At 34.2% G+C, this 12,344-nt stretch overlaps 1 protein-coding gene across 1 annotated transcript in view; it reads left to right on the plus strand.

The window, feature by feature from the left end:
- ZPBP (zona pellucida binding protein) overlaps positions 1 to 12,344 on the plus strand; it is a 30,647-nt gene that overhangs the window by 11,135 nt on the left and 7,168 nt on the right. The window contains exons 4-6 of the mRNA XM_075747114.1: positions 6,508 to 6,651; positions 8,450 to 8,668; positions 11,186 to 11,262. Of these exons, the coding sequence (XP_075603229.1) occupies positions 6,508 to 6,651; positions 8,450 to 8,668; positions 11,186 to 11,262 (440 nt within the window). The remainder of the gene's footprint in view (positions 1 to 6,507; positions 6,652 to 8,449; positions 8,669 to 11,185; positions 11,263 to 12,344) is intronic.

Below are 12,344 nucleotides of genomic sequence, written 5' to 3' on the forward strand. Positions count from 1 at the left end.
ATATGATGGAGGATCATACTGAAATCCTTGCTAAAGTCTTTCAGTGTATATGACATCTACTGCTTTCCCCTCATCCTCAGAAGCAGTCATTTAATTCCAGAAGACAGTCAGGCTGGTCAGCCATAATTTGCCAAAGTCAAATTGGTGCTGCCTGTTCTCAATCACTGTCTTGGCATTCATGCATCTGCAAATGACTTCCAGCAGTTCTACCATCTTTGCAGGGCCTGAGGTGAGGATGTCTGACCTGTTGTTCCCTGGGTCTTCTTCCTTGCCTATTTTTATGATGGATGTATTTTTTTGGTCTTTCTGGTCGTTGGGGAGCTCATCACCATCAAAACAGACATCAGTCATTAAATAGTCAGCTCTCTCAGCATCCTCAGATATATCTCATTCTGGTCTATAAACTTGTATATGTCCAGCTCACTTAAATAAGTGTCTAACACCCTGTAGCACCTCCTCTAAACTCTAGTAGACACTGGGGCAGAGCTGGAAAGCAGCCCTTGCTAGGAATGAGTGAAACAAAGGTGTCATTGCATACCTTGGTGTTTTCTATGTCATTTGTCGCTAGGTCATTCAACGCTATTCAACCTGGGGCCAACATTTTTATTGCTTTTCCTCAATTGCATGTGTTTCTGCTGGACTTTCACATCCCTTGCCAGTTTCAACTTCTGGTTAATCTGCTCATGGAGAATTTAAACATTTTTTTTCAAAAAGATGTCTCTAATGAAATAATTTTCTAATTTGAAATCATTACATAATCTGCTGGTAGGGCATGAAAACACCAAATCATTGTTTCTGCATAGAGTATGTTGGGCAACTTATGTTATTTGCTCTAAGGATTGCTTAGAGATCATGACTGGATCATCAGCAATATCTTTCCAAGTCTGAGCAGGGAATCTGAGTTCTGCCTTTTGTTTCCTTCTGTGTATGTCTTATTTACCCTTTAGTGTAATTTCATTTTTTAAAAGGACAATAGGCATTGTGATGAATTTATAAACCTGTGTAATCTCATATTTTAGTTTACAATTTTGGTTGTGAACCATTCATCCTTTTATAATGGCAGTGTTTCCAAACCCTATTTGCTTTCGTCTTAGTCTATACTGCTATCACAACTCTGTCCTTGGTCTTATATTTTCAAGTAACTTTTCCTATTACATGATCTGAAATACCATTTATACCATTGTGATTCTTCATTCTTAATCCTCTACATCCCAACCTTCATAGCAGAGCATTTCACATATGTATGACATCTAGCACTACACTGTGTTTTTGCTCTGGATCTCATAACAGACTTCACCCTCAGAAAGAATTTTTAGCGTTCTTTGCCTCAAGGTAGTATAGGTCATTTTGCTGATACTTAAGCCTGTGGGCTATGTAATTTTATGTGAAACTGTTAATCTCCCTTGGGATGGAGATAACATTCTGGATAGCTTGAGTGTCCTACATTGTAACTGATATATTTTGATGCCCAGTCTGTGATGCATGACAGACAGACACGGTATCAGGTATATTGTCATGTGTTTAAGTACTGAGCTTAATCTGATCAGACAGAAGACAACCTCCTCATTCACAATTAACCAACATTGCCTGTTTAACTCCTCTAGCTTCTGCTTACTCGAACTGCAGTTTCAACGGTGTAGAACAGAAATCCATGGAAACCTCAGACTTCTTCCAGTTAACAGGTTTAAATCTCTTTGAGTAGATTGCTTCATAATATCCCAAGTTGCTATGTCAGCCTTGAGCAAAAAAGCTATGGTGGCAGATGTTCTTGGCTCTGTGGCAGCTTCAGGTGTACTAGAATCAGCAGCAGGCAGGCAAAATAATTTCAAGTGAGAGAATAAAACTTGTGTTTTCCTGATATAACTTTCTACAGGGATGAGAGAGGTTTTAGAAAAATTATTTTTAAAAAGTGATAATGAGAGCACTTCAGCTTCAGTCACCACAGTTTTTGGTATATACCACAAAGATACTTCTTAGTGTCCTAGGGCTGTTGTAACATTCAGGGATTTGTTGGGTTTTGGGGTTTTTTTTGACTCAGAGAAAAGAAAGTATAAACAGATGAAAAGGTATTTAAAGTTTCTAGCTCATGAAATGTTTGCTGAGTAAAAGAATTTGATCATTCACCCTCCTTGTAGAACAGGTGTAATCCTCTCTAAGTGATAAAAATCTTCTGGGTTTTAGTGTGACTTGTTAGTCTTCTAATATCTATCACAGCGAATCTCCATAACAGTAGGAAATTCGGATTTGTAAACCTTGCTTGATACACTATTTCAAACTTTTTCAGTGTGGTTGTAGGAAAGAAAAGAATCCTTCCAGTGGAAGTGTAGAATTGTGAATTGAGTTTTAGGAAAGACCATCAAAATACTGCTTTTTGGAATGCTTCAAAATAAATACAATTATTTCAGCATAATATTTGTAGGAACAGAGCCTATCTTTCATTGTACTACCTGTCATAGTTAGAAAAAATCAGATTCTTTCAGGCACACCAGCCCTTGACACACACTCCAAGAAGGTGTTTTGTGCCCCAAAAGTCTGTCTAGCTATATACATCAAACATCATGACAGCAGTAAAAGCTCACAAAGAGCAGTAAACACTTTTCTTTCTGGAGCCATTAAAAAACAGTTCTGTTTTTGGAACAAGCAGCTTTGTTCACAGATAGTTCCTGTCTACTTATGTGCAGTTGAAAGAGTAATAAAAAATTAAGTACTGCACAAAATGTAATTTAAAATCATTACAACTTTAAAATTAGCAAGTCATTTTTCTTCACTTAGCATAGAGACTCTTTTGTGCTAAGATCTGGAAATTGTACTTTGAAGTTTTTAAACAGCTGTTGGGCTGCTTGAGAATAAGAGTTTTTCAAAATACACTTCAAGTGGAGGAAAAAACTTTAAAATAATTGATTCTAATGTTCTGGATCTTAAAGTTTTACTGCATAAAGCAGCATGTTTGATGGTATTCTGAACAGCTAAACAGAACAAAATAGAAAAAGCATTTTGATCTTTATTTCCGAATGCAGACATTGGAATAGGCCTGTTCTAGTTTGGTGAAAATGAACCTAGGAATTTGGATTTATACGAAGTCTACTGCTTTTCATACACGTTGCCACCTGATCCATGCACAGAAGGAATATTTGTGTTGGAAGATTGTGACTATCCTTTCACAGGAGTGAAAAAAGTGCCTACTATAGTTTTATAAAACAAAGCAACTGACAAATTAAATACTGCATTCAGCTGCTCAACTACAAGCTAAACCCGAGATATTCTAAACCCTATGATTGGTATATCAAATAGTTTTTCTGTGGAGAGGGAAGAGAATCAGAAGAAATGACTTATACATGTTTTCTGAGACACTGTCAGAGTCCTGTCTGGACTACAAGACTATGTTTCATTCCTAAGAAACTTTTCAGGTGAACTCAAGTTTATTGTATACCGTGTTAGCTTTTGTTTCTGTATATGTGTAATGCATCACTGAATTTACCTATTCAGACATCTTTAAATACTGCATATTTAAATTTGATCACGCTCAGTAGTTTAATCTGAATATTAGAACTTATGATTTGGATTGATAGCTATTTCTAAATATCTGAAAAATCTGTTTCTGAAAAGTCCATTGGCCTGATTCTGCTGTCATTTACTTTTCTTCTTAATATATAATTTCAGTATGAGATTGGAGGATGGGGAGTAACTGCTTTTGCACTGAAAGAACTGGAAGGAGAATCATTCTGTTGGTTTTAAGTTTAGTAAACAGAGAAACTAAAATATAGGAACACTTAGCTTTAAATATAATTATACAAGGGTATGGAAAGTTAAGAGATTTAGTCTCCATAATGTAATTCTCACAGGAGTAGCTCTGTTTTGCATCCTTCTACTTCCTGAGGATTCTGGAAAATGGTCTAGCTTCCTCTCTTAGCATGAATTTGAAAAGAACTTCTGTTCTGTTTTAAATCATGGCCGTTTTCACTGACTTCAGGGAACCTCTGAATTTGATCACATTACTTTTTTTGTTCATCATGCACGTGAAATTCCTCCTGTGTAATACAGACATATTAATTCATATAATGTAATTCACATCATAAAATGTGACGTGAAATCCTGCTCACTTGTCTTACTGAACCTGCTGCAGAGGAATAAAATGGAAAACATATTAGATTTAAGAAAACGGTGGATAGCTTAATCACTTAAAATTTCATTTTAAAGCTAGCAGTCTGTTTTGTGAACCCAACTTTGACTGAGTAGGCAGTATTCATGCAGATAATTCCATGGAGCAAGGCATTTTAAGTGTGATTTCTTTTATAACACTAGGAAAAAAACCCCAACCTAACAGCACGACATGCTCTTGATTTCATGATGCAAAAGAAGATTCTTTACACACAAACATACCATTAAAATAATGAATGGTTACTATGTAAACATTCTGATATTTTCTGGTATATGAAGCATTCATTATTCAAGGTAGGATAAACTTCTATAATAAACTCAGTGACTCAATACAGCAGAAGAACACTTTTCCATTTCAGCTGATGTACTTTCAAAGAATATTTGTGACCCGATCTCTCCATTGGATTTCCAAGCTTTGTCTTTTGCAGACTTCTTGTCATCTTTGCAGTTCAGTAATGCATTTTATAAGTATAGCAAAGCTGTCTGTGATATATCTTAAAGGTGCTCCAGCTATCAAGTCAACTAACAGTGGTGTTGCTTTTGGCCCACACAGGGCAGTTGCATATGCCAAAGATCAGAACTATAGTTCTTAAATCTATGCTGGTTTTCTGACAATATTAATCTGATAGCTATTCCAGCATATAGTAGTAAATGACATCCTAGTTTATAGATTTAGCATCCTGAGCAGTTCATCATCAGATTAGAAACCTCTTCATCATCCAAAAAATGAAAGACAGTGTGCCATTAATGTGAGAACCTAGGCTGATACAAAATCCCAAATCGTTCTTGTCAATCACTTTCAGTCTTTTTAAAGGTACTCTTTTTAACCAGCACTTGAATGTTTTCTTTTTTAAACACAGTGATGTATATGACAAAATTAAGTTAATTAAAAGATTAAATGGTTTCTTGAGAAACAAAGTTGTCCTACACCCTCTTGCCAAGTATGTGAAAAGATGCACTTCAATCAGACTATTTTGTTCCCAATACCTTTCTGAAAATCACATACCAGGAAAATCAGTGTGCATCTACAGTAACATGTTTGTTTGAATAGGACTGTGGCTTTGAAGTGAATTGCTTGACTGTACCCACTTACCACATTTTGTTTGAATCACAGTCTGGTCTTCAAGAGCACAAACTGGATTCCTTTTGGATGAAGATAATTGGAAAGATTTGCTTCAAGAAATAATGCGTACTCAATCTGCAAAACCAGATTAGAACTGGTCTGAAGTAAAAGCCCTAAGATGTGTGTAGTACAGATCTCATGTCCTTAGCATTGATTTTTTCAGTCTAAAAATATGCTACTTTTGCATGACACTAATTGTCTAAACTTCTATCATTTACATAAAAGGTCTAAATTATTTAGAGTGTTAAAAATATTTAATTTTTTTCATCTGAAAATGGAAACAAAAATCCATTCTCAAAATAATTTATCAGAATATTTTACCTTGAAGTCTATTATAATTGAGTTTAATCCAGTGGTTCCCAAGGTTTTCTTTGACAGCTGCCAGCAAGATGGGCTGCATATTACTATTTGAGAAACCCGTATCTATATTGTTACTGCCTGGGGACTTTTCAAGTCAGGAAAGGAATCATCAACTGTCATCATGTAACCCACAGGCAGACTACATGGGATAACTGTATGGCTCATTATCAGTGCCCAAAGCTGACCTTAAGCAGTGCTTTTCTTTCTCTTTAAAAGCCTAGTTAAAGAACCATGCTTATGTTTTGTCCTTTGAAGTAAGATCCTACTTCCTCCCTGCCTTGAACTAAGGAGTTGCGTTAAGACTTTACAATGCATAGCTTTCCACACAGAAGGATTATTTTGCAACCTTAAACATATATGATTCTCATTTTGGCAAGGCCTGTTATACAATACTTGCTTAACTTGAACTTCCTGTCTTGCCTACTTTGAAGTTTACTGCACGTTAAACGCCACCAGCAGGTAATTCATGAGGCAGTTCCTGAAGACTGAAAGCTTAGTAGTCAGTTTGTCTATATAGAGGTATAAAAAGAGATTATTTGCTCACTTGGTCTTTTTTTTTTCTGGGAGTTTTTTGCTCTTGGAGGTGGTTATTGGAGAGAAGAATAGATGTCTGAGTTCAAATAAACCAAGGTTTGTAGGACTGCTTTGTCAACCAATACTTAAAAACATGGCAGCAATAAGGCATATTTCTGTAATGCTGAACAGAGTGTCACCCAATCAGCTTCAGTTTCCGAGTCCTGTGCCTTCAGCTGAATCCATAATGTTATTATTTTGTTCATGGCTTAACAGAAAATAACCACTTGGACCCTTACTTTCTGTATTTTCTCATAATGACAACTAAATTTATTTCATTTTGTGTTTACTAGAAAATAGTAGTGTGCAAATATCACCAACAGGAACTTTAATATTGAGACACTTCAACCTGAGTGGAGTTTACACTTGTTCCATTGTTTATAAGCTAACAGCAATGCAACTTGATAAAAAACTCGTAATAAAATATCTTATTTATGGTAAGTTATCAATCCAGGTAAGTGTGTTCTTGCCTTGAAAAAGTTTTATTTTTTAAAATGCATGTTGCTATTTTTAAATAAGTAGGGTTATTTAGAATTTAATTTGCAGAGATAAAGACATTCTGTTTCTCTGGGAAATTGTTTTTAATATTAGTTACTACCAGGCAGTTCATTTAATGTCATTTACAGTGCCTTAAATGAAACTGAGTGACTGACTGAGAAACTTATGAATACAGTTCTTTTTAAAAAAGAAACATAAACCATAATGAAATATAACACATTGAATAGGTAGTAATCCTTAATAACATTAAAATAGTATAATTTTAAACTGAATTATTCTTTATGAGCTTAATTTTAGCACTGCTGCATGGATTTATTTCACACACGTTAATGCCTTCATTATTACCTGATTGTGTTTTTTAAGTATGTATCATTTAATGATGTAATATTTGTAGCTTATTCTTTTCTGTTCTGATTACATTGCCTTCTGTCAGCAGGTAACAGTCTTTGATAAAATGAAAGACTGTAAAGGCAAAGTCATTTATTCATTACTAGCTCACCTTTTCTTCTTTAAAGGATACTTTATTCTTGCGGAGATGTAGGCAAGAGCTCCTATTGCCTTCATCAGGAACTATGTTCTTGAATTTAAAATGACAACTGGTCATCATTTAAAAACATGGTAGAGCACAATAACCCAAATTAACCTCTGATTTAAATTAATTTTACTTTGACACAGTAGCATCCATACAGAATAACCATGACTTTTAGCATCTAGCTTGCTTGACAGAGCTGGAAATGAAAAAGTTTCTTTGGGACAGTTTTGATGGAAAAGGTTACAGCTTTCAGTAATACAGAGTTACATCCTTCAATAAGGATCCAATCTGAATGTTAGCATTAAAAAATCAAGTTTCATACATATATACAAAAAATCTGGAATATGCAGCAGCAAGGGAAAGAAAATGGGGGAGGCAAAAGCAAGGATCTAATGAGCTGTCTTAATTGAATACCATATTTTGGATGTTTGCTTTGTCTTTCAGCTGATTCACTTTCTATTCCTTTGTTCTTTCTTCCCTGCCCTCCCATTCTCCTTTCTGTGACCCACACCATGACCCCTGTTCTTCATTCTTTTACTCCTATTTTCTATTTAACATTGTGCTCTGTTGATCTTCTGGGTAAGTAGAGTGGTTATCATGAAATAACTAGAAACACACATTTTATGGTACATTGGTCTTATTTGTAAAAGATGCCCAAGTGTGCATTTAGCTTTGCAGTAAAGGTGAAATAGTTGATCCATCCATAAAAGTAAATTTCATACCTATATGGAAGCTTTTTCAGTTACTTCTGCTCACAGAGAAGGAACTCCTGTTCATCTTATTAGCTGCATCTTCTATTGATTTCTGGGGAAGATGATTCAGTTTTTAAGCCCTTTAAAATAATTTTGTGATAGTTGAATAAAAAAATATATAACATACTACTATAACTGGCCGTAATGTGTGAGATGAAATACGGTATTTTGTATGCCTAACCTTAGCTTTCATAATCCTGATCCCTTTACTGTAATCTCCTAATAGTTTAAAAATTTTAAAATTACAATAATAAAGAGTAAGATTTACCTATGGATATAAATAAGAATGGCTACTATACTATTTTATCATTAAAAATTTGCTGGGGATGCAAAATAGGTTTTGTTTGTAAATTAAGGATTTAAATTGGCATTTTTATTTTCAAATACAAGAATTACTTTTCCTCTTTTTACTTCATATATGTTCCTCATTATCTTCCACATTTTTTCCTGCAGCTTATTCTGATCCTAAAAATTACTATGAGTTCACAGCCCGGTATCACGCAGCCCCTTGCAACAGTTCTGATAATGTTTCTTTTGAGAAAGCTTTGCTTCAGATACTAAACAAACTTGTTGCTGAACATTCTTGTGAGGTTACATTAATTAAGTCAGAATGCCATCATGTAAAAATGCAGAGAGGAGGTTTACAGAATGAAATCTTCTTTACATTTTCAGGTAAAAATCTGCCTTGCTTTTAAAAAATGGTTAGAATGTATGGAACATATTTACTGCTTATATGCATATATTGTAAGGGTTTAATAATAAAGTTTCTTGATTGTAAAAATGCTTCCAAGTATTGCCTGTGAAATTCATGTCAATATGAAAAAGATATTTGATCTGCACAAAAGTGCATGTTTTACATTATTTCAGAAGAGCTTTAGAACTTTTTATAGCTGTGGATAGATCAATATGTTTTTAATTTTGTATCATAAAACGTTATCATGCCCCTTGTTGCACATTAACATAGGAAGGAAGGTGATAGAGTATATTCTGTAACTCCCCAGATTACCTTCATCTAGCCACCTACAACAGGTGTATAAACCACTCCATGGATGTACCGTGGTCTTTATAGACAGCTTCCAAATGACAGACCAACACTGGATGTCTAATTTTCAAGAACTAAAGTTGAATGAAATGAACCTCAGTACTTTACTTTCTTTAAGCAACAACAATAAAAGAGGGAGATTTCAAAATTTTCCATTTCTTTAAAACAAAAGGACCCTAAAGGAGACCTGGGTAACATGAGTTGCCAAAAATACTGAGTTGGCTTTATTTAAAGGAAATCGTTAGGTGCCTTTGGAAGATCTCACCAAATTATGGGATATTTAAGCATTCTTATTGAGTGTTATTATGTATTTTAATAATCATAAAACTGTATATCTGATATTTGATTGTGTTTATACATAAATGAGGTTATGCTTATACATAAATTAAGACCTCACAGTGTCTTAGTTACTTATCCTACTTTGCTGAAGTTTAGTTATTAAAAATATATTTTCACTTTAACATGAATTTGTTTTCATAAAATGTTTCCATTATCAGCTTTTCACTAAAGTCATTAACTATGAAGTCAGGAGTCTCAATGTCATGTTAATCCAAAGGAGGTATTTCTTTTTCTTGAGACTTGTTCTCAGAATATTCTTTCTGAACACTGAAACCATATGAAAAGAAAGTCTGCACTCCTTTATGCTGTGAGTAAGGTCTGAAGGAACCAGTAAAATAGTCCCAGTATATGTTCAGTTCACTTGAAGTACTTTCTGTTATTAAAAGAGATATCTAAAACCTGAAAAAAATGCTATTTGAAATTGTTTAGATGAATGTATGTAAGAACATCTGCAATACTTTCTTGAACTTACTGTTTCTTATTATTTCAGCTCTAAAAAGTCCATTGTTTTCATATATTGTATTAGATTAGTCATTATGTATCAAGACATGCAATTTGAAAAGATGCCTTTCTGAACTAAGTATAACAATTATGCTTCATTTTCCACTTTCCAATTTTAATTTTCTTGAAAAGTAAATATAATTGCTTATAAAACCAATGAAACTATTAGTCAGTTGTATTTCTCTGAAAATTGTACTTGTAGCGGATAGCACTGATGTATCTGAAGAGTCTCGTTATTGATAGTGTAGTCAGTTAAGGTTAATTCTAAGGTTATAGATACTAAATAAATGAGATTTAGCTCTTGTGCAGGCTTTATAGAATATTTGAACATTTGGAGGAGAGATTCTCCAGTTAGAGATTTAGGTAGATGTAAACTTTGATACAACCCAGTGGTAAACTACATGTTCTTAAGTAGCTTGAAGCCTTAGAAAGTACTTTTTGATTTCTAAGTAGCATTTGGTATTTCAGAATTACTTCCGTGGCAGAGCTAGGTAAAGCTTATAATATACAGAGTTTAATTCACATGTTAACAGATAATTTTATTCTTAATATGGCATCTTACTCTATTGTCAGTTCTGGAGAGCAGTCCAGCAGCTTAGTTAACTACTTCCCAGGCCTTCACCATAACATGTTAGTACTAGTCTGTTGATAAGGAATGTGGACCCATGCAAATGGATTACTAAAATGTAACTATGCTTTTTCTTCAGTCCGTACTTGAAGTCTTCCTTCGGTTCTATGTGTCATAGGCATTCCTATGAGCAAGTAAAGGCTTGAATGGGTGAGGCTCAGGAACTGATGTGTTGGTGCAGGGTGGGGGGAACAGGGAAATCTTTAAAAGCTCTAGATACTGCCCTGATTGATTGTTCTTGAGAGAAAACTTGAGTCCATTGCAGAAATAGTCAGGAGTTTGAACTGTCAGGGTTCCTGAGTGACTGTTTTAAAACCTGAGTCTTCATAAAACCAGGCAGTTAATTATAGAGGGAGTATCTTATTTCTTTTAAAAGGATTCACATATTTATAATTCTGATAAGAGTCCAGAATTATACATTTCCTTGCCCTTAGACTTTACAAATAAATGAAAGTTCCCATAAAATATTTAAGTATACTAAAAAATTAGACATAGATATGTAATATCTATAAGAGGACAAGCTCTGTGATTTCTTTAAAACATGGCAAGTCAGACATCTGAAATATGGTAAAAAGTCCTAAATACTTCCATCAGAACTGACTAGAATCTTAAACCAGTAAATAAAACAAAAGTTGATCTCATTGACTTTGTTCTATAAACAGATTGTGTTTTGTTACAGTTGCTTCCTTAGATAGAGAAAAACACAACAAACTATGTCAGCAAAGTGCTTGTGATGCATCTCATAGACTAAACAAGGTACAGTAGATGGAAGAATAAAAAGGCAACTAACAATAAGCTACTCTCACAATAAAGTATAATAACATAAAAAAGAAACATACTTTTTTTTTTGCAAATTAATAAATTGATATAAAAGTTTTAGTAGATATAAAATTTGTATCAGTTTAAATCGCTAATATTCTATTGCCATTGTGGATAAGGTAGATCACACTATCTGTCTATATTAAAGACAGTATATTAAGAGCATGAGAAGTGGTAAGACAATCGGGAAACTTTGAACATGTGCTAACTTATAAATATCAAACATGTCGTTTAGAGATGGGAGTGTCTTTCCATGAATTCAAAGTGATTTTATTATTGATCTGACAGAATTTTAGCTGTTTGAAGGCATTTGGCTGTTACAGTAGAGAACCAGAAAGCAGAGTCTTGCTTACTAGGTTAACTGTTAATTCAGAAATTCTTAAAGGGGAAAGGAGAAAGAGGAAGGGAAGTACAGGAGGAATACCGAGAAATAGCCAGGTATGCAAATCATGTGTTGAGATTCCAGTGGAGGGGTGAGGGAGTCTGAAATAACATCGTACTCATTAAGCAGCTTCCACCCTGTCCACTGAAAAAAACCCTAAATTTGTGGGGAAAGCTCATGATCAAAGTTCATCTTTTTCATACAGACAAGAGGATCAAATTAAGAGAGCATGAATAAATTTGGTTTTGCCAATTTGTGTGTGTACTGAACCTTGCAAACCTATTAAAGGGTTGAGGGTTTTTTTGCTTTTTCTTTTTAGCTTTCTATATATATAATTAATCCCTGTACACAAATGAAGCACTGCCTGGATATGAAGCATTTATACTTTTTTACTGTTAGGCTTTGTCAGATTGTTAGTAAGTCTAATTTTTGTTACATATTTTAGTCAGTTAGAAGTCACATTTTTTTATTTTAACTGCTATGACTTAAAATCTTTAATGTTCCAGTGGAGACTTTATAAAAAATGGTCCAAAATTCCAGAGAAAATAAAGGATTTTAAAAAATAAACATTGCCTTTGGCTAGGGAGATGGAGTAGATGAGATGGACTAGAGCTCCCTTGTATCCTGTCATTTCTGT

The sequence above is a fragment of the Balearica regulorum genome, chromosome 2 (assembly GCF_011004875.1).
Source record: "Balearica regulorum gibbericeps isolate bBalReg1 chromosome 2, bBalReg1.pri, whole genome shotgun sequence".
Taxonomy (NCBI): Eukaryota; Metazoa; Chordata; class Aves; order Gruiformes; family Gruidae; genus Balearica; species Balearica regulorum.